The 27,663-nt window shown below is 41.0% G+C and overlaps 1 protein-coding gene across 1 annotated transcript in view; it reads right to left on the reverse strand.

Annotated features, from left to right (window-relative positions):
- Nucleotides 1–26,280, reverse strand: part of nrp1a (neuropilin 1a) — a 61,681-nt gene extending 35,401 nt beyond the window's left edge. Inside the window, exons 1-3 of the mRNA XM_057322018.1 lie at nucleotides 24,326–26,280; nucleotides 22,469–22,643; nucleotides 5,623–5,804 (exon numbers count right to left, since the gene is read on the reverse strand). Of these exons, the coding sequence (XP_057178001.1) occupies nucleotides 5,623–5,804; nucleotides 22,469–22,643; nucleotides 24,326–24,392 (424 nt within the window). The 5' untranslated portion in view covers nucleotides 24,393–26,280. The remainder of the gene's footprint in view (nucleotides 1–5,622; nucleotides 5,805–22,468; nucleotides 22,644–24,325) is intronic.
- Nucleotides 26,281–27,663: the final 1,383 nt, after the last annotated feature.

Genomic DNA, 27,663 nt, shown 5'->3' on the forward strand with positions numbered 1-27,663 from the left:
CACGGCTTTAATACCTTTTCTTTTAAAAATAAGAATAAAGTATCACTTCCCAAAGCCTTCCCAAACCTAACAGGCCTCCACGCTAATGCACTGAAACGCGGGACATCTGTGTCTGCACATGGAGAGAAGCAGGACAGGGTAATTGCAGAAACACTTTATCAGGTTAAAAGCTGTTAGCTGAATGATCTGCAATCACAGTTTCCAAAAGCGTTCCAAGTTATCAAAAAGTTTTTAGATTTCCAACAAAACATTTGATGATGGAGCCAAAAATATTCAACTTAAGTTTTCATTTTTAGCTGTGTATGTTCCGGCACTAGCAGACACACACACTGAATTTCATAAAGAATATATTCAAGATAATCTTCAGAGAGAAACGATAATATCTGTGGCATTTCCACAGGCGAAAAGGAATTGCAGCTGAAGAATAATTTTTGTCTGCACCATCTCCTACTCTGTTTATAACATCTTTTTTTTTCAGTAAAGCACCTTTTGACAGCTTTCATTTTACGTATGTGAGTGCTTCCGTTCTAGCCACACATGCTAGGTTTCATTCTGTGTTCTGAAATGTCCTGGGTTTGCCACATACTTCAAAATTTATCTTTCAAATCAAGTACTTCATGGCAAAGAAACATTTGAAAGAATCTGAAAAAAACTAAAAGGAAAACAAGAGACAGCGTAACCATATGAATGATCGCAATATGCTTATTAAATGTAAAGAATTGTAGTTTAAGTATATTTGTGTATATAGCTTCATTCATGTTTACATATGTGGTGGGATTGTAATCTATTTGTGTGCACTTGTGATTGTGTTTCTCATAAGGGTTCGGAGTCATGCCACTATTATTGCTAACCACAAATGTTTAAAACCTCCACAAATTCCTATGTGACTGGGTTGGTTTTTGTAGTTATTCGCAAGTCGTTGAGAAAAACTTTACAAGAGAACGACTGAGGAAAACTGAGATGACAAACAGGAGGAACTTTCAAGCCTGTAAACCCAAGCCAAACAAATAAAGCGTTGTAAGAACCATCCAGCTACTCTGTCTCCTCTCACAACCCCAAATACTTTCAAGTCATTCTGAACTACATTTACACTTAAACACCAGAATTTATGGGTGAATGGTAAAGTGGTACTGAAAAAAACAGACAGTTGATTCATAGATGCTAATCGCTAATTCTGACGTTAATGGCTAGCTTTAGCACGATTTATTTTAAAGGGCTTCCCGAACAAATGTATACACAAAAGGCTTGTTTTCAGTAAAGTGAAGTGGCTAAAGCTGTCAACCTCTATGGATTTTCCCAGTTTATTTTACAGGCCAGAGGCAATGCTTAAAAAAATCGCTTGCAGGTCCTCTCTTAATAAAACAACACTGTGCTCAACAGCACGGTAAGGTACTCCTCAGCTGTAATGCTAAAGTTGGTTTTGCATTCATCTATATTACAGCACAGTGTTGAAAACGCACGCTAACATGGCTATGCTAACATTCAGAGTTTTTACAGTGAATGGCATTAGATATGCAACTGATCCCTCGGCACACTACTAAATTTGTATAATGCTGAAGCAGGAATAAAATGGCTTAAGGTGTTCTGGGTCTAGTGAGCTAATCGCTGTTGTTTATATTCCATATATCTTCAGGGAAAATAATTAATCTAGACGCACACATCCACGCACTTTTCATCAGCGTTTACCCTCCTGGCTACGCTGAGACAGGTTAATGGCCGCGATGAGAAGCAAAGTTTGGCCACACTTTCCAACAAACATTCATCTGAAATCACAGCTGTGGGGTTACCCGAACACACACTTACACACACATAATCCACAGTTGCTGAAACATCATTTAGCCAGCCGGCGTTGCTGACGGTTCCCCTTGAGAATGAGAGTAGGCCTGTAACAGTTTGTGTCTTGGATTTCATTAGGCCTGTGTGGTAATATAGAGGTAAAGCTGGGGGAGTATATAGAAGAATGACACGCTTGCTTTGCCAGATGTGACCTATGCCACTGGCCTGTAAAAAACAACTAAACTAGTTAGAAACAACTAAACTGGTTACGGACAAGCTGGCCTCTGCATACAATCCTTTTGTGTTGACACAGGTGCCATTGTAAAGACGTTCAGATACCAACTCTGTGATAAATGGCCTAGCATGACATGAGCAACACTGAGGATGACTTTCAGCATGGCGGAGCAAGTCAATGTCTTAAGGCAAGTCAGCTTTTCTTAGTGATGATTGCGATTTCCCCTGTTTATTTATCTACGAGTGGTCTTCTCCTCTACTTTCTAGACGAGTTTAACGTCCTTAACTCCCACACCGTCCATCCACGCATCTTTCTTCTCAAACATCAGCATCTTACAATTGAAGTGGCGTGGAAAATTGCAGAGCCGTTAACTAAATGCATATGCCTCCTTCCTTCCACCCAGTGAAAGGCCATTTAGGTGATGCCATGGCAAGACAAGATGACACAATAACTACATTCTCCTCGGATGGGATGCCCGAGTTTCAAAAACCATCTAAAAGCCTCTTGTTATAGACGCTGTGAAAGAAACTCTGATAGAAAGAATGTCATGTCTGGGAAACCGTAGAGGTATGAAAACCCCAGAGGAATGATCTTCGTTAGATAACCATGCTGTCGGGTCAGGCTTGATTGCATTTGTAGATAGAAGCAGTGGTGAGATTCTCATCTCTTATCTTTACTGTGTGTGTACCTCTCAGAATTTCTCACCCTACCTTCTCTCTCTCTCTCTCTCTCTCTCTTCAGTTTCTTTGTCACCTTCACACTTTTTCTGAACAGATTTTTATTCATCTTTTGTGTTCTCCTGTAATCTTCACACAAACCCTCTCCTTGTTTCACATACCCGTTCCTCTACAATCTCTCTCTGTCTCTCCCCAAGTTCCACATTTCATCATTCCTTACAAAATGGATAGTTCTGACTCTAAAATCTGTTTTATAAAATCAAAACGACCAGAGGCAGTGTGTTACAGTGATTTTACCACAGCTAAAGTGAACATTGAGTGACATTCACAACCCACTTCCTCAATATGTCGTATTTCACAGTGAAACAGCATATTAAAGGGTAAAGAACATTGAGCAGGAACGTGATTTTATCCCTTAAAATACAATTCAATACATTAAATAATACATTTCCATATATTGAAACCAAGTGTTTACATTTCACAATATATGAAAAAGCATCAATGTATTTTTTACATTGACATGTATTATTTAATGTATTTTAAAATATTAACAATGTAGTATTCTACATATTTTAAATTATATATTTATATAAGATAAAGAAGAATTTAAACACCCTAAGCGCAGGTTTGTTAAAAATGAAATAAAATTGCTAAAGTCTAAAAAAGGCACTGTATTACACATAAAAAAGAATTACATTCTGATAAACGATTACAAATACAAACACTTTATGTTTCGGAATTCTGAGCGATCTAACATGCATAAAGGCATTAAACAAGGTCAACCGACTTGAAAGTGCTCTTATTAGGTTCTCATTGTTTAGTAACATAGAGAAGCAGCTAAAGATTGCCTGTTTTGAGAACTTGCCTGTTTTGAGATGAGCTTACCCATTGTAAAGCTCTATAAAACACAAAAAACCCCTGCAAAGCCTTAATTAGATATTCTACTGTATTGCTGCTTCGAGCCATGCAGCCTACACGCTGCGTGAGAGAGAGAAAGCATGAGAGTGCGTGTGATATCTGACTACAAGTGCAACAGCAGCTCGAAATTAGCATCATTTTGGTTTAAACGATGTTATATTGTTACATCATCCCTCATTTGAATACTTGAACACCTGCCTCCACACCTGCATTATAATCATACACACACTGATCAGATGCTGCCAAGACTCTCTAATCACTCTCCCATTCTTCCCTTTATTCACTACCCCACTATTGTTCTCTCATGCTTTTACTTCGTGCTCTCACTTTCCTTGCCTGTGTTTTTAATTGATAACGCCGCTGTACATTTTGCACTTACAGGTTGGCACAGTCATAACAAATTCCCACCGTTTAGTCTCCAAACATACACTGTTTGTCGTCCGCACAGGATCCGGCGGCCCACCCGTGCTGATAAACTAAAAGGGCTTTTTGGAGAAACACACCCAGCACAAGGGCGCCCACCCTGGTCGAGTGTCTGGTAGACCTCATGACGGCACAGAGAGCGTCGATGTGTTTCAGACGTCTTCGCCCCTCTCCAGAGGAACCTTGTTTCCAATCAGACACATCAAGAAGATGAGTTCAAGTAAACCAGCACTGAGATAATGGAAAACTGCGGGAGTCTTATTGATGTTATTGATGAGAGCCAAATTGTGTAGGCTCGTTTATGTCTGTGTGGGGTTGGGGGTGTATTTGGGGGATGGGAACCGGGAGCAGAATGTGTTACTCAGACGTTGCTCTAGTTATTCTGATGTCATTTCTGATATCATACACAGCAAAATCGCCAGTTGAGTTGAGTTGAGTTTATATAATCCACATTTTGAGAGTGTGGATTATATATACACTGTGCGTGTTAATTTGACCTTTTTTCATTTATTTTCTATATAATGTGATCATTTCTGCTATCGTTTTTTTTTCTCCAAAAATTTGCGATGTTTGATTTTACACTACATTGAGACTTTGCAAACTTGGGTGCAGACGGTTTCAAAGGCAATAATATAAACATAATGTGGCCCAAACATAACTTCCGGTAGACCTCAGCAAACTGTTGCGTAGTTTTAATTTCATTTAAAACAATTGATATACAATAAAATATGAATATAAATCAATTTTAAAATTGTTATATTATAACCAAACACAGACCAAAAGAATTACAAGCCAGGCATATGCGTCCAATAAAATCATCTATCCTGATAAATCGGAGCGCATTTGAGATGTTGAGATATTTTTCTCAAACCCTACTACACACAACCTGTAAAGATTCAAATAAGCCTGCTGTAACATCAATCTCATCCTGAGGTCACATTCGTGGCAGTCCAGGGTCAATATTTGCCCATGAAGTCTACTGCACCTGTCTGGGTTCCACATACACACTCGCTCTCTCTTTCTCTCTCTCTCTCTCCCTTTCTCCTCACCCTACCTCAAACACAGGAAACAGATTTAAACAATAGGAAATTTCTGCTTATTGCCGTGACATCTCCAGATAAGAGCGACGATCCCGGCCCGCGTATCTGTGCGTGTTTCTGTGGGCCAGACAGTGCCAGAACAAGAGACCCTGAAGGTTTTAGTCTGTGCTATCATGTGATCTCATCTCCTCAGGCAACTCTCCCACCGGGACTGACTGAGAACAACCAGGACATTGTTAAAGTGTCTCACTTACTTCACTCCTTATATGGTCATTCTACACCCCTACAGTAAATTCTCACCATGCCTGTAACTGTCCTAATAATTTGTTCAAAACCTGATAGGTTTGATTCTAAAACCTGATTGGATGAGCCAAATTGGAATTTGAATGTAAAATAGCTGATTTTATCTGACTAACAGATTTGATTTTTAGATGAATAAATTACAGTTTTAGTACAAATAGAGTATTACAGTGATTTGAACACATTAAAATGGGGTTTTAACCTCAAGGAAATAATTCTGTTTTATTTTACGGAGGTCTTCAGGTTTACTCACCTGTTTTGAAGATCTCATAGCGGATGGAGAAGCCAGCTCCATGCGTCTCGTAGTCGGACACAAACTTGATGAAGAGCTGGTTCCCGGAGGAGACTACCGGAGAGGGGGCGATCTTCCCGCAGTACTTCCCCACCAGCTGACCGCTCTCATCCACCCCGTCCCTCACTTCCACATAGTCATATCTGCAGAAAGACAGAGATGCTTTAATCTAAACTATTCGTTAATAATTAACAACATTTATTTCACTTGAATGGTTTGTTTCATTGAACAGGTATAAAAAACAATTCATTTAAAAAAGTGTTCCAAGTAGTCCCTGCATGACATTTTATGGTTTATTTGTTAAAACGTTTAGGTTAATGCTGCTGTATATTACAAGGTTTCCAAATATGATTTGGAGTATTTATATTACACAATATTTACATATTACAATATTATATTTACAATGTTTACGGTTCCAACACATCATCCGCCTCAGTTATATAGTCGAATGATTTACAAACACTTTGCAACTCAGTTTTGACTAAATCAGTAAAGCAATCCCTTCACCTTGCATAATGGAGCGTGATATGTGTGTGTGTGTGTGTGTGTGTGTGTGTGTGTTCATGTTTGTATATCCCGGTGGGGACCTAAACCTGAATACACCAACACATGGGGACTCGTGTCACCGTGGGGACCAAAATTGAGGTCGCCAGGGGCAAAAAAGCTTATAAATTGTACAGAACAATATTTTTTAAAATCTAAAAATGCAAAAAGTGTTCTATGATCTTTAGGTTTAGGGATAGGGTTAGGGGATAGAATATACAGTTTGTACAGTATAAAAACATTACGCCTATGGACTGTCCCCACGGGGATAGTCAACCAAAGCCTGTGTGTGTGTGTGTGTGTGTGTTTATGTGGTAAAAAGTGAAAGAGACACACAGACAGGCACATATCACTGTGACAATGACAGCAGATGGTGGTATTGTTAGTTGACTTTACATGACGGTTTGTCAAGTACTGTAAGTGTCTTTGTGTGTTTGGGGACAGCAGATATAGCACATGTGTTGATTCCACACACACGCATGCACGCTCCACTTCACCTCAAAATAGAATTTCAAGCCTAAAGCAATTGGCTTGTGCCGCCACATAATTGAGTCAGCGACAGTTCAGAAGACTGTTGCACACGCAGCGGCACGTGTGCACGCAAAACACACGCACACACACAAGTGCTAATCTAGTGTCTGTAATACTAGACGGGACTGGGTGGGTGGTCCTGCCACAGCTTGAGAATGACACAGAATAAAAAGCCAGAGCCGAAGTAAATGGTAAAACACGCAGATATGTGTTTGTACAGTACATTCTGCATACTGATATAATACTGCTGAAATGGGGGAAGGCTCAGCGTGGAGTATGATTGACAGCGGGGTCTTGTTTCCATGGTGTTTAATCACCCCTGACACCCACAACTGTGAAAGCAGCAGGAAGAGTGGAGCATCATGGGGTTCTGGAACAATCCATTATTTCGTTTCTAGGAATCTTAGTGTGGCTTCACAAAAACTATTAGGGATGCACAACCAGAATCTCGCTTTTGTTATGTTAAGAAGAGAACAAACACTCACGTGTATTATAAAAATTTGCAGTCTGCAACAGAAAGACCCCCCTGCCCTAGAAAATGGTTCGTTCCACCTGCATCACGTTACGGGGGAAATGTGTGAAAATTTAACGAAGACGTTGAAATGTGTGTCGGTGTGTTAGCTCACGTCCAAGGGGGTTAGTGGAGTTTTACAGTGGGGGTTTGTTGCATATGTATTCAATGATATAAAGGTTGGTTTCTTTCTCACAGTTGGGGGTGGCATGATACCGTATGTGTGCGAAGGGAAGGAATATGAGAAGCGTGCCATTCTCTGAAACTGGGTCCCCCGAGGGCCCGGTAATGTAGAGATGACTTCACCCGTGTCTCTCTGCTTGGCTGGTCTGATGGAGGAGCCTCAGAACTCCATCAGTCACAGCAGAAGAGAGTGTCACTGCTTTAATACCACATACACACTGAAAACACATTTAAACTGACACATAAACCTAGAGGAACATTTTATTGCTCAGAGGTTGCTCTTTTTATAGCGTGCAGAGTTCTCGCTAATGTTTCGTTTAAGTATCAACTTTGTGTTGAATGTTTCACCCGAAATTCCAAAGGGGAAATAAAAATCAGTCATTGCTGACATACAGTACGGATGTAAAAAATGAACACAGATCAGATACTTTGGTCTGTCATTATTTATTCACCCTCATGTGGTTCAAAGCCTGTGTATGACTCTTTCTTCGGTGAAACACAAAAGACGATATTTTGAGAAATGTCACAGTGGTTTTGTGTTCATACAATGGAAGTCATTGTATGAACACAACGTTGTTTGGTTACCAACATTCTTCAAAATATCTTCTTTAGTGTTCTGCAGAAGAAAGAAAGTCATACAGGTTTGGAATGACATGAGGGTGAGCAAATGATGACAGAATTTTCATTTTTGGCTGAACTATCCCATTAAAACACAGCAGATTACATTGGAACGTCATAATCAATATAATACACACATTCACTCTTGCACACATATACACTCTTGGGTGATCACATCACATTTGCCGAGCTATGACATCACTCTGTTTGGCTTGGGTTTGCTATTTTGTGCTTGGTGACATTTTTTCTTATTTTGCTCACCGTTCTGTTTTTCATTCCCTGCCCTTTTCCTCTCAAGGCCAGCTGTGGAAACAGCATTCCTGCACCCGCACAAACAACCTCTGTTCTCCTTTTATCAGTCTGAGCAGGAGAACGGCGTCTTCCTTCAGCTCCATCATGGTACATTAACACAGGAATCCAGCCAATGCACTTTTATTCACTGGCTTTACGGCCCGCCGGCTGTAAAAAGTGGCCATTGCCTTTTAAAACATCTCCTTTGTTTAGTGTCATCGTTCTGGCTTGACTTTCTTAAGTTGGATCAATGGTACAAAACTCTGAGAATGTTTTGTCAAGATAAGAGAAGATGAACGATTTCATTAGGGATGCTGATGATGATCGTCAACATCTTTACTTTCGTGCGGTTCGGATGTAAACCTCCACAAATCCCAACATCTAACTGTTCCTGCATTAACATCCTTTGTTGAACAACATTTCTATTGAACAAACACACCACTACCCTTAATCCTCCAAACTACCCCTAAAATCAGAGAATTGGTTGAATGATAAGAATCTTGTTGAGGCCAATTGCTGATCCTAAAACCAAACTTTAAGATTTTAAAGTTACCCATCTTCATTACTTATAAGTTGATCTATATCACGGATTCTCATAAAAATGTACAGATAAGAAAACAGCAAACTAAACAATTGTTGAAATGTAAAATTAACATGGATGACAACATGGCCCAGATAATGTAGTCTTAAAAAAAGAAACATTGTTGATTTTTTTATACATTGGCTTGCTCATGTTAAGCTAATGCAAGCATCCAAGAAAAATGTGTAGGTTAAATCAGAACCAAATACACAACTTTATCCTTGAAACAAATGTGCAATACTCTCATTTATAAAGGCAAGGACTGAAAATAGGTTTGGTGCAGCAATGTGTGAAGATCTCTAACAGCAGCATCCCAACTCAAAATGGTTCAGCTCTGTCTGTTCTCTATTTCATCTGATAATTTCTCCCCGCTCTCTTGGCTTGCAACTGACACCTATAGACACACACAGACATGCACACACACCGTACTTTAAATCCCACCCAGGTAAACTGGTAACAGGTAAATTGATGCTGGCATTCTCCCATAGAAGACTTGGGGGAGGGTGAAGGTGGGACGTACGAATCAAAGGTGTGTTATCAGATTGCAGAATTACACTCACTGTTGCACAAGCCTAGTCACAGCAGAGGTAACTTTATATCGCACTACAATCTCTCCTCAAAACATCCTTTTCTGCTCAGTCTCATAAAAACAGCAGGGAGATTTCTGATTCTTGCATGTAAAATCTTTGCACCTTGAGAAACGGCATTTTTTAGTCAGGCACTTGCATCCTAACACAGATGGACCTTGTAAAGCTTGTACAGTGGGAGGTATTAGAACAAGACACAGATGCAGTAATGTCCTTAAGGCTAGAGCAGCTCTCAAAAGAAAGAAAGGCATCTTTATGCATTCCAGCCACATTCCTGTTCATGTTTTTTAAAGACTACTTGGTACAAGCTGCGTAGAAATCCAAAGCAGAGTTTCATCCCGGCTGTTCCACAAGCTCGATGGATTCTGAGCACCATTTTGGCCTCCCTAATCACCCGCAGGGCATTATGGGATTGCCTGTGAAGACAATTTTACATTCAGAGAATGACTTTCTCCTTGAGAGCGGAGACAACATGTGCGGAATGGGATTTGCTAATCTATTTCTTTGGGAACTCACGGGGGCTGAGAGAACGGGAGATGGAGTTTTCCATTCACCGAGCAAACAGCGGGGAGCGTTTTAAAATGGACTTTGGCCCCTGAAGCTATTAAGAGAGGTGTACTGCTACCTCATCAAGTACAGAGTCCTAATTTCTCAGACCAGACACCTCTGCACCTGCCCCAGGTCCTAAACCTCCTTCTCGCTCCAGCCAGAATTTGCCCGCTTTATTTTATAGTCCCAGAAGAGACAGCGGACAGATTGTTTTTAATGTGTTCCCTCGCTCTCTCCCACACTTTTCTACCTGTGGCCACTTCACATGTGCAAAATCTGTACCCTGCACTGCTGGACTCGTATCTGAAGTCTTGGAAGCCCCTTCACGCACTCACACACACCATAATAACGGTAGAAAATAGCCTGCCAATCCATGGGGGGAATTAAAACAAAAAGAATGAATCTAATTCTCAGAGACCTTCGCTTCACTGACTTGTATGTTGGCTGACAAGCCTGTCTGGAGGGAGAATACCGACCATGCACTCCAGATAGGTCAAATGGGAACGGTAGCTCCTATTCGCACGCCTTGGGTTACGACAATAACTTACAAGCCAACAATTTATCTTATACTCAGGGCTTTGAGGAGTCTCTCCCTACCCGAAAAAACCCTATCCCCATAAGCGGTCACAGAAAGAAAATACACCCATTGTGACGCCAATCTCTGGCCTGATCTACAAAACAGCAGTTCACTTTATCTACCACCAAAGGGAAAGATTGGATTCGACGTGACCTTTTCAAAACAATTGCGCTTTTCTCAACTCTTCCTTTGAGATGGAGATAGCTGAGGGACATCAAAGAATCACTGTTCACAAGAAAGTGTAAACAAGCAAAGCTGTAAACGCTTGTGGTACTCTGACCCAAACGTCGAGTGTTCGTGAAAAAACATCAACAAACTGTCACTTACACGCAACATGCCGGACAAGGGTAACATTTCCACAAAGCAGGCTGGACATTTTTTGCTGTTTTAACAGCTCGAGCCTTTAGGGCACAAGGTAGCAGCTCACTCACCCAAACTGTCTACAGCTCTCCATGGCATGTGACAAGCATTAACCGAGCCTACTGTAATGGGCTCCTGCAGCAGCGAGCTGCGTTTGGAATGATAATAACCTCGCCGCTGTCACTCAAAATGTTGGTTAGACAGAGCCGTGAAGAAGAAGTTGGGGTTTGGGTCCAATGCTACACTACTCCAGAGAACAAAAACACTCCCTGATGGAGTTATTAACTTACACGCGACTGTTGCATCGTGTAGAGGGTGGAGCCATGACCTCGGGCTATGGGTACAAAGTTGGCTGTGAGTTTTCTGATAACCGTAAAACAGCTTGCCATCTTTTTTTGCAGGATGTTCTATAATAGCTGCTCAAAATTGGTTCTGTGAGCAACCAGCTGTTGAGAAGTGCATCCTTTATGTTTCTCAAGAGAAATTAATATGGTTTATTTGATGAATAAGAGAAATGAGGAAACGGAAAGTCTATTTGTATCCGGTATGCGTTCACCGCAAATGAGCTTTGTCTTGAACATTTATATTTGTTATATTTGCCAACATCTGAATAAAAGGAAAAAAGAGCTTCATATCGTATTCCGTAGAGATTGAACAGTGTTTGATGTGCACAACCAAACCAAGGCAACCACCCGGTGGTTCTTTCTTCTTAAACCCAAATGATTTCAGCAGCACTGTTTAGGGCTGGTGAAGGGTGTGGACATGTCAAGCGGTTCAATACCTTTCAATTCCTTGAGACCAATTTGCACCCACCCAGTAGCCACAAACGCAAAGAGAGCTCCTCAGCATCAGAGACATATTTTTAGATGCTAATGAACTCTGAATGGGTGCGGCACAGGAGACCACGCCGCATGCTTTCATAAACAGCAATTATGATTAACATTGATGGATTAAGTGTGTCCGCTTTCATTAGTGCTCCTAATTAGACTGTTTGAAGAGCCACGGATTTCCAACAATCACATGAATGAATTCCTGTATTCTGAGCACATTTTCGCATGCTATTGGCAGTTTCACTACAGACAAAAATATTCACTGTCCCAGTGAAATAAAACATTACAATGCCTATTTTTTCATGAAATATTGCAGCGTTTATTGTAAACAGTTTGTCAATGTGGGCCATTCTCTTTTTAAAATTTGTGTGCCCTCATAATCTTTAGTTAAAGGGGTGGTGCAACGGTGTGTCATGCAGTCTGACTTCTTTACAATGTTAAACGCGCTGTCTTCTCATGCTTAACATGGTCAACTTGTCAAAAAACGAGTCGGGCGTATTACGTAGTATTTCTGTGCTCGATCCCCTAGCGATCGTACAGGTTTCGTAAAGTTTTTTTTGAACATATAAAACTGTTTCATAACAACTTTTCTTAGTCCCTTATTGGACAATTCTCCCGGAAAAGCACGTGGCAGCAGGGAGAGCAGGAGAAGGAGCATGCGCAGACGTCACTTTCTCTTGTGTGCAGGAGAGAGAGAGAGAGAGAGAGAGAGCATACGTTCGCGAAGTTCAGGTGTTTGTTTGTTCACTGCATTTGGGTGATGAATGTTATATAAACGGTGGCTATAACACTGGATTTGGAGATCGTTTGAAGCTGATTCAATGGAGCCGTCCCAGCGCTAAAAGATGCCAGACATGAACGGCATGCGGTGACTGAAACTGATGTCTGTGTTTTGTTGGCAATGGGTGCGCACATGCTTTAGTTCAGCCTACCCCTACCCCTCCGAAAGCCACGCCCACTATTTTTCTCATTCAAAATTCCATTTCACTCGGAAATGCATCAAAATACGGATGTAAAAACGATCGCAACTTCCGTTTCACGGGGACTTTAAACTCAGCTTACTAATTGTTCTCTTATTTTGGGAGTGTCACAAAACACAAGAGCACATTGTACCACTTCATTACAGTTCTTCACTGCAATTCCTGCTCACACCATCAATTATCCATTAAAGAAATTTTAACAGAACACATAAAGCTTTACAGTTTTGAAAATCGAAGAAACACACAAAGGCATTTAAGTGCATAAAATGTCCTCATTTCAAATCTAACACCCTGTTCTCATTGGTGGAAGAACCCAGTGTTATTAATTAGAGTTCTGCCCGGGGGGCAAAAACGGCTGATATGCAATTACTTAATAAGTGAAAGTCGTCCGCACTCAACGAGCCGCAGCGTAGATCTCTCAAAAGCTACATGAGAGCGCCACGCTTCCTGCTAATGTAAAGAATCCCCAAATGATCTGATATAAACACAGCTGAGGGAGTTTGAGGAAGTACTGTCATCAGCCGGCAGGGCAGGATGGATTTCTGTGGATCATCCACTGACAGGATATGATGAGGAACTGCACTAAAGTTCACCTCAGAGATTTAGCCTCAACGTGGCGAGGACATGGTGAGGGAAACTGCTGCAAACCTGCAGTCATTTAAGAAGAGCTGACCAAGTTATGAGCTGGTACAGAGCCAAGAGGACTTATGCCTATAGCAATCTGAAGTGTAGTTGTTGGACTACAACCATGAAGCTTCCAAACATCATTAGCAAGACTCTTGTGAAATACTGAAGGCAAAAAAGATCGAATTCAACTAACAAGAAATCTGTGCATACTTTTGTTGTTTTTTACATCCAAGGCTGTGTATTTAAAGGGATAGTTCCCTCGGAAATATTTATCGACTTCATGTCGTCCTGTATAAGTATCTTTCTCCTGTGGAACACAAAATAATTATTTTGAGAAATATCACAGTGGTTTTGTGTCCATACAATAGAAGTCAATGGGTTCAATGTTGTTTGTTTACCAACGTTCTTCAAAATATCTTCCTTTGTGTTCTGAATACGAAAGAAAGTCATACAGGTTTGGAATCACATGAGGACGAATAAATTATCAAATATATATTATTATTGTTGACATTGACAAGTGGTTAATGCATCTAAACATCAACAAGGTATGTGCCGACAGTAATTTATTTAATGCCGTGAATTGAGTAAACCAACAAAATTCATTTACCAACCAAAATTGTATATAATTTGCATACATTTATACAATATTATGTTAGTAATTTTGCATTGTGTAAACAAATATACTAGTAAAAAAAAGTGATTTTGTTTGGCCTATGCAATGGCAGGAAAAGTAATTTTAATACATTTCGCTGTTTCATTTTGAAGAACATTTCAGTACTATAAACACGTCTGATGCTGTGACTTTGACTAGGTCCTCAAGCAACCCAAGAAAGTAACCGCTGATATTAAATCTTAATATAAAACGCATCACATAATCACACATCTGTAATATATATTTGCTATTGTTGTACTGAGAAGAAAGACAGAACAAAAATAAAATCACTATAGTCCAAGAAAAGGACAATGGAAAAAGAAATTGCGCTTTGAGGTGTATAAGGGACACAGGTCTTCATTGGGTCTGTGTCAGGGGCCCATTTCACTGGCCATTACTAAGAGAATAGCCACTATTTGTCCCGCCTTGACATCTGATAGGGGGTATTATTACTGAGACAGTGAACCGAGCCCTCTGAAGATGGCTCCATGCTTAAGAAGATGAGAAGTCAAGGTATAAAAGAGGTGGATTGAGCTTCAGGGAAGAAGGTGGTCGGGTGAGGGCATGGGGCAGACGTATACCATCTTCTATTAAAAAAACAACCCGCAATGTCCACCACCTAGCAGATGACATGTACGACCTCTCGCAGGTCTGTAAATTGCTCTTATAACGAGGACTGGATTCTCGTACGTGCAGGGTCACCCTTAAGGTAATACCTTTAGCTACACTAATTACAATACTAATTATTTACAGACATACTACAAAATCCCGGAGGCTGGAATGTCAGACCCATGTCGCTAGTCAGACAGCAAATAGGAAAGGACAGGCTATAATTAAAGATGTATATCTATAGTGGTTGCGTTATTAAATAATCCAATAATCCAAAAATCCAATTTGGCACAGCCAGCGTGAAGGGCAGGACATGACCAACTGTCTGCATGCGCAGGGTTAAAGTCAAATGATGACTGCTCATGTACAGTATACAAGACAACGACTGAACAGCATGTATGCAGAGAACAAGATCATTACTAACCTACACGGCTCATGTATTTACTCCAGGCTAATAGTGAGTAATGAACAGAATGCTAAGAGAGGTCAACAAGAGGTAAACCTGTGGGTGGCGTCCATGAGAGAAAGAGGAAGAGAGAAACAGCGAGAGAATGCGCTTACAGTCCCTCAGGTCTACGTCCTGGGTCAATTAAAGTTCTCTTCATGCATCGTGTGCATCACATTATTTCCTTCTAAGAAAAACAGCCCCTATAAGCACACAAGGAGTAAATCAATTAACTTGCTTTTTTTGACGGTCTTGTCCCAGTTTCACCCATTCGTGTCATACGGGTTTGAAATGACAAGAGGGCGAGTAAATGGTGACAGAATTTTCATTTTTGAGTGAACTTAAGCTTGTAAGCTTAAGCTTTTATGTAGGGTCAATGTGACTGTTAAAGCCAAGCTCCATCTTCACTGGTAACAACTGAATCTTTCTCTCTCACACACATAAACACACACATCCTTCAGATACCGATTTCCCATTACGGTTGAGGAAGGAGGAAAACAAAAGAAAACTCTTAGCTCTGTAAATTCTCCCACATTTGTTTCAACGTCTGAGCATTTGATGAATTGCCTCTTTCTTTGTGTGTCCTGTTCATTATCAGTTATGTTCTCTCTTTATCTCCTATTTCCCGACCGTTCTCTCGAATGCTGCTTCTGAAATCACACGCTCTTAGAAAGCACACGCTGAGAGAACCAGGTGGCGTGTTGTTGTTCTTCCGTTGCATTCTGCCGTAGGCCAGGAAATGTGTATGCATGTGTTTGTTTCATTGTGTGGTGTCTTGTAGAGCGACAGTTTGATCTAAGTGCCCATGATGCCAGAGTTTGGAGGGCAAACTGACCTCTCCATTCACAAACTCACACCGACTCTGCCAACTTGGAGAGCTGGCCAAAGATAATTAGCTATGTCTGTGTGCCACGACCAGAAGACATGCTGGAAATTGGAGAACAGGATGGGAGAGGAGGGACTGACAGACTCATCAAGGCTGCGTAACGAGACCACTAACATCCCACCGAGGGGGTGATTTAAAAACAGGTCAGTTTGCGGCTTTGTGACATGTGTTCTTTAATGGCAAATTACTGTGTGAGAAAAATACCACCTTCGCACACAAACAACTCCCATATAACGATCACCAATCCGCTGAAAGACGGGAACAAGAGAAAAGAAAAGAAAACGGGCGGCGAGCGACGTGCAAACCGCCTCGGCTCAATCAGAGAACCCCTGCTCCATTCATCACTGTCTCTTTGCAGCCATCAAACTCACTACCAGCACCATTGAGGAGAAGACGTAGATGGACGGCTCTCGATTACGCTCAAACCGGAGGGAGGGAGGGAGGGAGTGAGATGAAAGTTAAGTTCTCAAAACAAGATCCCACAACCTAAATTTACCCCAACATCTTAAAAAATACAGCCTGAAAAACTTACTTTGCCATCTTAGCGTGGGGCCCAAGTGGAGCTGAACCATGTCTAACCCAAATCCCTGTCCAACCGGTCCCTTAAGCTCAGAGCGGTGTGAGCTGAACCATAGCTGGGCAGGAACCCCATCAATCAAAAATAAAGGGCCATTTGTGGCTCTGGCAGCAAACTAAACAAGGCCAGCATGTGCAGACATGGTGCATTAGCTCTCCAACAGGACCACATCAATTAAAGCTTAGACCTGTGTGATGTTCTCCAGGGAGCTTAAAAATCTAGGTTGTCTTGAAGCAGATATTCAACTTTTCTTGTAGAGACCTTCATCCATTGGATCCTTGGCGGTGGTCATTTCTCTTCATTGACTATTTCTGTCAGTTGTTATTGTAAAATTCCAGGTTAGGGGCTCTCTTGACCTGTTTCTAATGAGGTTGATCTAAACACACTCAATTTATGTTACATTGCCTTCTTTTATTGAATTCAAGTTCAAACATGGAAAACCGCTGTTTTTTTAAAGACCCAATTAAAGGCCACAGTTTTATTACCTGTGCTGATGTATTTCCATTATAAAAATATTTGTTGCATGGTTTGTTGCTTGCTATTGCTACATAGAAGTAGACTTTTGTTATCATTTTAGAGATCTCTTTAAAGCTAACAGGGTCATGAATAAAAGGAATGGAAAAGTGTTATCAGAGTTAAATACAAATCCCTAATATTTAAAGTGAAAGTGAAAAAGTGAAAGTGTCCTATTAGTCAGATATGGTAACCCATGCCCGAAATGTGACCTCTGCTTTTAACCCATCCAGAGAGTAGTGAACACACGCACAGCAAGTGGTGAACACACGTACACCCAGAGCAGTGGGCAGCTATCACTGCAGCGCCCGGGGAGCAAGTGGGGGTAAGGTGCCTTGCTCAAGGGCACCTCGGTCGTTACCCGTCGGCCCTGGGAATCGAACTGGCAACCTTAGATTTAGAAATCTTAATCCAGTGATGAGCTTAGCTACTTGTTTTTTAATCTTTTAACTTGTAAGAACATCAGAGGTGGAACAAAACCAAAATAAGCAACAGGATTTTCTCAGCTCCTACGGCTGACAGCGAAGACCAGAAACATCCATATTGGGAAGCTTGTTCTGACTGGAAAGTTAAGGAGGCCTTTGCCAAATTCTCTCCAATTCTTCTCTTTCATCATTCTTTTGTCAGCGTAAGGGACTTTTGCTAATGTCTGCTATACTTAAAGTAAAAAAGGAGGAAGTTTGTTACTCCTCCACTAATTGATTTAGCTGATTCCCTTTCTTCAAACCTCCTCCTTTTTGTCTACTCTTTTTCTAACACTCTCTCCCTCTTCTTCTACACGTCTGTACTTCATCACTCTCTCCTCCCCTCACAGATAAGCTCACGCTGAGTGGCGAAGTGCCTGGTCTTTCTGAGAGAGAGACCGAGAGCGAGAGAACGAGGAGAACATGAATCAAGCCGGTGACAGAACAGCGGGGAGGACGGCAGATGTCACGGAGAGAGAGAGCTTTTCAATCAGCTTGTCCTTCCAATACTCAGGCCAAGGTGAAGCGCTTTAGTGGTGGAAAACCCCTCAACCCGACACGCACACACATGTGGAATGATGCACTCCGCTTTCATCCCCCTCATTAAGCAGACTCCTTTAAGACCCCCAGTTCCTCAGTGTCATGTGAGAGGTTAGAGGGTCGGGTGGAAATGAGGCGATGAAATGCATGCCAAACAGTGAGACGGGAATGACCAAGAGAAAAACAAACTTTAAATATATTTGAAATGAAGCAATTGTTAAGAGTTAATAAACTGATGTGAATAACAGATAATGTGGTAGGGAAAGAATTTGAGTCCAACGTCTATTTGTTTTGGACTACTGAGACTTCAGCAAGTCCTTTTTAAAGCTTGCTGCCGTCTAGAAGAAATAACTGTTACTAAAGAGATCTTGATGGTCCCACATCAGTGGTTGAGCCAACGTTGCAACATCGGTTGGTCAGGATGGTTAGACAAACAGAGCAATATTTTGATAGCACCACAAAGCCACACTGTTTATACTTTCAACACTGAAAAATTACCTTTAACTACAGCTCAGCTACGTTTTACCATCTCCTCTCCTTGACTATACACATAGCCTATGTGGCCACTTATGTGTCTGTTTTCCAATGTTTACGTCTCGTTCCCCATCTGGACTGGCTTTAGTAACACCACCGTATGACAGCTGCTGCCTCTTTTCCTCTGTACCCAGAATTCTGTGCACCACCAGAACAAATATAATTTACAAGCAGTCAAGGGACAAGAAACAACCTCCAAACACTGCAAAACTGCTCAGAGTAGTAGCTGATGTCTCAGTCTGCCTTCTTTCCCCACTGCAACACAAAGCACGTCAACCGTACCGTATAAAAAAAAACGGAACCTTCTTGAGAAGAAACAGGAGCGGTACAACTGTTTTATTGTTGCAGAGTCAGGAAGAACCCTCTGTCTCTTATCAACAGCTTACGGATGGCCAGGGTCGGATGGTCAGCGCTTCTTTTGATCTGTGATGCCTCCCTGAGTATAGACCGCAGAGCGCGTGTTTGTTAACTGGGGCCATAAGTATTAAAAACAATATCTGTCAGCCCAAACCTCCTCTTCCGTCCAGAGGTCAAAGCATTCCCTGCCTTTAAAACCTCTCGTTGGGTGAGGATGAAAGGAGATGCATTGCATTCCAAACTTCTTTAGTTTTCCCCTCCGTGACAACCGCTGATGAATGTCCATGTCGTCCTGCTCTTTCACTGTTTACTTGTGCTGTGGAGTTGCAGAGAGGGCCACGCTAAAGGCAGGGAGAGTTACGGCTGTTCCCAGCACGGCTAGGTTAGTTCTCAGCAGGGTATTGGAGACCCATGTGGCCCCTGCTTCACACAAAACATGAACCGAGACCCTGCGTGAGTTAATGAGCCGTGTTGATATTTAAATACCATACACAAAACAATACTGATCTACCCTCTTCCTTTCATTTCTCTGGATCTGGTGTTGATTCATCTCAACAGCAGGGGATCTGAGAAAATGTAAATCTATATGAAATGCACCTTACGCTTCTTTATAAAACAAGTCTTAAGTGAATCAAAGGCATCTGCCGTAAGTGTCTCCGTGACTAATCAGCTTTGTCCTCATCTCCGAGCAACACAGACACAGGATGTGCGGTTTGTGTACGGAGCCAAGAGTGTATTTGCTTGCTCTGCATGATATGTGCTGCTTTGTGGGCTGACCCAGCAGGGCGGCGCTGAAGGTTGAGGAGGAAAACTGTGTGTTTAAGGCTTAGGGTTTCTGCGGAGACACAGGCGGCGAGCAAGACACCAGGGGCCTTTGAGTGACCTTTCTTGCACCCACAATGGACTATTCTTAAGCAAGAATTCTCTGAATATTTGCCATCTGGGTTAATTTGAAGCAAACAGACATTGTCATGCATTCTCAGGCAATGTGCAGAAGGTACGACTTTAAACTGTAAAGCGGAAGGATTTTTATGTATCGCTTGCCTTTATCATCTCAAGACAGGAATCTATCAATTGGAAGGAAATGTTTCCAGTTTTTGTTTGGTCAGCGAATCGTGGAGCATCAATGATTCATAGCTCTGTCAGGGGGGGGGGGGCTCTGACACAACACAGGACACATACACACACAGATACACGATGACCTCACTCAAGTCCATCAGCTTTAATGACACTAAACTGTACGAACAACAAAGCAATGGTTGTGTGCAACAAAAAAACAACAACAGAGAATCCAATATTTCTTTACACATTGCTGTTTCTTATTATAATAATAAAACTAGCTAGCCATAAAAATGCCACCAAGTAGCTATAAACTAAGCAAGCTGTTGTTCTTCCATGAAAGAAGTCTACTTGAATGAAGAAACTTATCATGAGCTGACCCTGATATAAGGCTGAGAATGAAATGCACCCATCTGATGTGTCATCATGGCACATTTGTAATTCGTAAGTATGCTTTGACACATTTGAACAAAACTGAGTTTGTGTATCTAAAATAATCTAAGTTCACATACTTAGAAAGAATATCATACACAAAACTATACTCCGCTTCATTCCTTCTCACTTCACCCAAGCAAAACCTAAACATTGGTTACATAATTATACACATGCAAGTTGACTCCGATCGGCCGGTTGTTTTTTGTCACCGGCCGACACAATGCATTTCTTGTTTGCTTTGTTGATAACAGACATGTTATGCCGGGCATGTGCGTTCCATTTGCTGCTAATTAGATTGCAAGCAGTGCAGTGAAGCGTGTGTTGTAGCTTCCCTCCCTCGGCAGTCCATCTGATAAAGAATCCATTTCGACCATCAACAGTTTCCATTATGCAAGAAGACCATAATGTGTGTCCAGCTGAATTTGGGAGTCAAGAAAACACCCCTTAATCTGCAGAAACCAGATCCACCGAACAGATGTCTATCTGGTCTCCAAATTGAATTAGCGATTAGGGGGGCTGCTTGGGAAGTCCATCTCTGTCGCTCATAACTTTCGGCCAATCACGAGAGAAAAGAAAATCGACTTTGAATTTGTTTGAATGGCTGTTCTCCACAGTCATTTAAATAATATCTTAAAGTGGAGAGATTACAGAGTGGAACGCTGTGTTGCCTTGAGGAGGGAATACAACCGCAGCACGTTTTCAGATTGTTCAAAAGTAGATAGAGAAAACTCAGCGATGAGCGTTTCTTCAAGTTAGCGCTTAGCATAACTTGTTCTGCTGTTTTATGAACCGTGACCACATGCCCGGTCAAAATGAGTCCTAAAAAGTGGGCTTTATATACCACAATGGAGAAATATGGAGAATTAAGAGGAAACTGTGAGAATCATTACAGTTTGATGAAAGATTACAAAGACTTCTTAATTTTTTAGAATAAGTTGCACCACACTAAGCCATTGTGCACAATCGACCAGAAACGAAAACGTCCGGCACACTTTAAAAAGCCCATGTTCAACTCTGATAAAGTCATCTGAATCCACTGACCGCCTCAGGAGCTAAAATGTGCAATTCTTTAACTTGGCTTGTTCGAACACAAGAAAACCATTGCTGGATAATTTCATTATGTCCTCACCAAGTGTCTATCCACACTCCATTCCCTCTCAGTATCCTCTGGTCAAAGTGCGCGCATGTGTGTGTGTGTGTTTCTAATAGGACGGGGCTCTGATTATTTCTGGGCAGCGAAACCTGAACTCTCAAAAGAGACGGACCCCCTACGAGCAGACAGTACAGGGTCATCTGGGGCCATAAATCTCTGTTGGTTTACAGGGCCGTAAAAAGGTAAAGATCCTGATAAACGGTGCCATTAATACGAGACGTTGGGCGAACACAGAGAGCTCCAGGCGGAAGACTATCTGGGTGGAGGGGATACAGTAACAGAGCTGGCCGCACTCTGACAGTACAATGACGTTCCTCAGACCTGCCAGCACAAACAAAGGAAACAGACGGAAAGAGAAGGAGAGATAGGGCGAGGGAGAATGGCACATACTGGAAACAGCCTACACACCAAACCACAGTCAACTGTTGAATCATGATGAAATATGAATACCATCACGTCAAAAGAAACTCCAGCACTTAAGTGTAAATAAAAACAATTGTAATAAGTCTTTTTATACACATTTACAGAAACAACACAATGTTATTTTTTATTCTAAACGACATTTCTTCGGCTCAATTGGTAAACCACCTTAACAGCACAAAGGCTGTGGGTTTTATTCCCAGGCAACACATCCTGATAAAATGTATAGCTTGAATGCACTAAAAGTCGCTTTGGATAATGTGATGCCATGCACACTACTCGGAGCCAAGCACACCTGAGACCCTTTGCTTAAAAAGAGCTGGACGTCTTGATCATTCTCTTTAAGGGCCAGTAGGTGGCGCACCTCCACACCGAATATAACCAGCGAATACTCACTTGCACTCCCGGTCCTCGAGGTCAAAGTGCGGGTTGAAGTTGATCAGAATTCTCTGGTTCGGTCCGGGCGCTGTAATCACCCATATGCATTTTTGAGACGGGTAGTAAGACTGCGGGTAACCGGGTGAGGTGAGGTAATTTGCGCTACTTATTCTTATATTATCCCCACATTTGTCTGAAAGAAATGAGAAATATGATAACATCAGTTCTTTGCAAATAAACCATACCAACATGATTCACGCCAAATGATAATGCGCACAGCTAAAGTGACTAAATATAACCAAATAGTTAAAATGAGTTTTAACAGAGTTAAATGTTTTTGCTTCAGTTGTAATTGAACCAAATACACTTCGTATTTAATGTGACATTAAAGGAAATAGGCTTTAGTTTGGCATCAAAAAATACTTCTCTCAAAATGTTTCCATAAACAAAAAACTCTCCTAGAACTTTGACTTTGACCAATTTCTTAGCTCTAAATAAGGGTTGATACTTTCACCTACATGATCTGCCTGACAGCATGACCTTTAATTCTCTCTTTAATAATTTTATTTCTTTGCTCTATAATGTATATACTCCACAGCTGATGATTAAATTCTATAACATTTGTCAACAACAATAAAGCTTGAGGAGTAACACATGGCGCAGTATGTGTTTGCATTTGAAGCACACTTAGTGTTTTTGTTGAATAAACGATAGTACAGTCTTACAAAAAAAAGACAAACTATGTAAAGATAAATACGATACATCAATACTATAGGAACTATTTAAAAACAGCCCAAGATAGATCAATGCAGTTTAGTCCATTAAAATATAATGGCATTTAACTAATGCTACCTTTCTTTTTATTTCCTAATATATTTTATAGACTTGTGAGGTTAAAATTGATGAAATGCTAAGATGGAAAGTATGAAGAATCACAATATGAATGTTATATTCTCCAAAGATCAGACTTTTAGGGTTATGGTACATTTGAATCATTATTTTAATTTATGAATGCATTGGGAGCAGTTATTTATCTGTCCATGTGCTTTTCGGTGACTTGGAGATTCACTTGGCGTTCAAATCTTCGTGCAAGTGACTCTATGAAATAAAGTTTGAAATAGCTATTCCTTTTTGACAAATTGTTGTGAATATGCACAGAAGTTGCGTTGAACAATATAAAACAAACAAATAAAAAACGTATTATAAATTCAAAATGACACTAAAGTGTAATATATATAATACTATAATATTATTATGAAGGACATTTTACACGAGGGAAATCCTAAAAGAGTAAAACCATATACAGAATAATATCATAATACAACTGTATTGTGTATATTAAAGTATTTTGCCGAGGTTATAGTTGTAGAGACAACGTGCACTTTGGGCGTCAGCATTAGGCAAACATAAAACTTTAGTGCCACTTTATTGTTAGTTTATAATAACTTTAATTAATAACATATTCAATTATAATATAATGCTTTACCGATTTCTAAATGAACGTGGAAATGTAGGACTTTCATGGCTTTTTCTAACTATTTGAAAGCACAATCAATCCTAGAAGTCATTGTAATATAATAATGCTTTCAAATGTTATTAAGGGAAATTATTAAAAAGCGTGAAGAACATCTGAAATTACACCACGATCAGCGCGCAATAATTATACAGTATAGATTAATTTTAAATAACCAAATTAGTATCAGCGTAGGCACAATATGTTTGACTGACAAGCTAGCGTTAGAAAACACTCTGCAGGTGAGCGCAGGTGAACGGTCTAAAAGTCTAAAACCTTCATCGATAGATTTTCTCCAGCTAATCCGAAAAGACATATTTTCTAAGAAAAACCACAGTGAATCAGTTTCAGTTAACACTCACCATTTTTTAAAGCTTTGGCGATGAGAAAGATTCCCGTAAAAAGGATCAACACTAATCCAAAATGCATCCTCGACTCCTAGAGTTCAGGGTCTGAAAAATAATCAAAAATTGAAAAATTAAGAAAAAGGAAAATCCTTAAGTGATCGTGTGGATAAATCCTTTCGCAGGTCTCTCGTTTGAAAGGAAGGAAAGCAAAAGAACGCGTAAAAAAGCTCGTTGTAGAAATGTGGGGTTTTGTGCGTCTTCAGGTAGCTTGCATCCTGCCATTCAGCTCTGGTTTCCTATGCTCTCTGCCAGACGCGGTCCTCTCTCCTTTGCCATTTCCTTCAGCCTGTTAAAGAATGACAGAAAAAACGTTGCGGCTCCTCAAAATAGACGACCAAACTGGCGTAATCCTGTGCGTACAGTGAGCAAGAGAGATGGAGCGCAGATCGTTTGTGTACTTAAGCTAAAAGTGGCTTGGATAAGCGAATGAGCCTCCGCGTAGTAACCGGCGTTCTGCTTAGTCTCAAAATCTGAGTTAGAAACACAAACATCTGGCGATTGGCTTTGCCATACAGCGTCTTAAACAAGGGATACACCCCCTAAATTACAATCGCTTCTCTTCTTCCCAGAGTTTGTTGCGCTGTCTCACTGCCCGTGTGCCAGACGCGCAAGGGATTCTCATTGGTTTGATTACACATATGCACAGCCCGACCTATATGGAGCCCAACCTCTTCTATAAAAGAGACCAGAGACCCTGCGCTCGCATTGAGACACTGGTCAACCCTCACTCACCTCAAACCTGCGCGATCGGTGGACGGGTCGTACGGTCGCGCTCTTTATGAAGTTAAACCACAACGGTTGATAGTTAACTTGCTTACCAATATAACTAGCATTTACAATAAACAACCATTGAATAATAACAACTACCATTCACTATTGCTTTGACTTATGACTTCTTTCAGGAGACATTTACACGATTGCCTGACCGAAAATGTGCACAAAAGGCGCATATGTTAACACATATGAATATGAATTTTTAATCCGGAATTGCAGCGAATATCGTACAAAATTATTCATCTGAGAATGAATATAGGCTTCAGCCCAAACATTAGTTAACAGTGATATTCTAAATACAAATGTTTGTCACACTGAAATCTGTTGCTGCCATGCTTCTGTCCTTTCAATAATTATGCCTTTTAATGCGTATTTCATACATAAATACAAATAGGAAATTTACCCAAGAGGATTCCCAGTTTGCGCAGAACGCAGCACGGGGAACAACACTGATACCATGGATAGATAATTTAGTCTTAAAAGAACATATCGATTTAGCTATTTCGTGCGCAACGGTGTCTTCATTTTGCCAAACGAATGTCTAATTCCGATCTGATAGGACAAACAATAAACACTTGCATACGAGCTGTCAAACCAGTTTGCTAAATAGTATTCAGCATAGTACTATCCGGTGCGCGCGCGGTTGCTAAGACCATTATTTTCTGCCTCCCCTCCAAGCATACAGTCCAAATTCGTGAAATCAGACACAGCACGGATCGCCTCTCCCTCTCCAAAGAAGAGTCAGTCTTTCTCAACCCCTTGTGTATCCTGTATGTTTGGCTCTGCTCTGCTTTGCGCCACAACAACCAGCCACCGCCGACCTGGAGCGCGGAAAGCCCCGGTGCTATGGTACAACAACCCGGTCTGGCTGCAGGAGTCAAGGAACGTGGGTTCGCCGATGCAGTTATTCACAGAGGTCGAAATCAAGAGACGGCAACGAAGAGAATGAACAGGCACAGTTTCATTCTGGAGGCATCAGAAGTTTGGTGCTACGCTGCGCGGCTCTGCTAGAGCGCTGCCGAAAACCGGAGCCCTTCCAGAATATCGCCCGCCCCTGCTTCGCGAGGCTGCCGGGCAAACTGACTACACTACACACCATACAAACACATAGCATTGTATACTGTATCAAGATTTTTTAAATATTTTAATTCACATTATGATTATTGAAATCATTCAATTGCTTACAAGTACCCTATGCAATAGTATAGGCTATAACAACTCATACCTTATCCCAATGAATATAATTGATTACAAAATAAACATATCCTTCGTATATTTTCTTTTCTGTTGATCTATGTATTGTTATTTGAGGAAAAGTGCATCACAGTGGACAACATTGCCAGCTGACACTATTCAGCAGTGTTCTCACGTATTACTGTAAATGAGGGAGAGAAGGTAACTTGGGATTGGTCAGCTCCAGTCTTTGCCAACTGTCGACTTGATATTTGCTGGCGAGCTAAAAACTTTCTGTGACTGACAGGTAAATTTAAACCCATGTTTGCCGAGCCGATTAAATTGCATACATGCTAAATGTATCCAATGTGATTTAACAGAACTAAATTCTCCACTAGGTAAACTCAGTGAAAACAAATTTCCCCAAACGCTGCTGGGAAATATTCTCACGAAATATGTGGTGCTTTGTTACGCGCATTCTTCGCGCTCCGGGGCTAGTGTTCTCACATTTGTGAAGTCTGTGAGACATGCCTTCCTGACGGCCCCCAACACATAAGCGGGCTTCAGTGAATGTAATGACTCGCTGAGGGTAACTGCTGAACAACGTCTCAACTATGCGCTTTTCTCCGCGCTGCGCTGTCCGACAGAGGACAGACACGGGCAACGGTCCGTCCTGATGCGAAATTACCAAAGTACTACTGGAAAGGGTTTAGCTTATGAAAATTAATTAGGTCACGCAGACGTTGCTTGGTAACCGTTCTGGGCGTCCAATCACGTAACCTAATTAATAATCATGAACCGCCACCTTCACCACAGTGAGATTCAGAATGTAGCCTACGGAATGAAATGCAAGCGCACTGCATAGTACAAGGACAGCAATACATGTGCATTGTACACTACCCACTACCTAAATATCGATACAAATTACGCACAATTACGATACAAACAACATTCCGCTGTTGTTGTTGTTTTTTTTTAATAAAAAAGTTACTTTCAGTTGTATTAAACATCTTTTAAAGTAAGGGGAAACATCTGTTTTAAATCAAAGTTAATATATATTTCTGGTTATCAATTCGCTGAGGAAAAGGTTAAATCAAGAGACACGATATTTATTAAAGGAATAGTTCACCTTCAAAATGAAAAATCTGTCATCATTTACTCACCCTGTCGTCATTTTAAACCTGTGTGATTTTCTTTTTTTCTGCAAAACACAAAAAAAGATATTTTGCAAAATGTTGGTAACCAAAAACCGTTGGTCCCCATTGACTTCTGTTGTATGGAAACACAACCAATGCAAGTCAATGGGGACCAACGGTTTTCTGTAACCAACATTTTTCAAAATATCT

Source organism: Triplophysa rosa, linkage group LG23, assembly GCF_024868665.1.
Source record: "Triplophysa rosa linkage group LG23, Trosa_1v2, whole genome shotgun sequence".
Lineage (NCBI taxonomy): Eukaryota > Metazoa > Chordata > Actinopteri > Cypriniformes > Nemacheilidae > Triplophysa > Triplophysa rosa.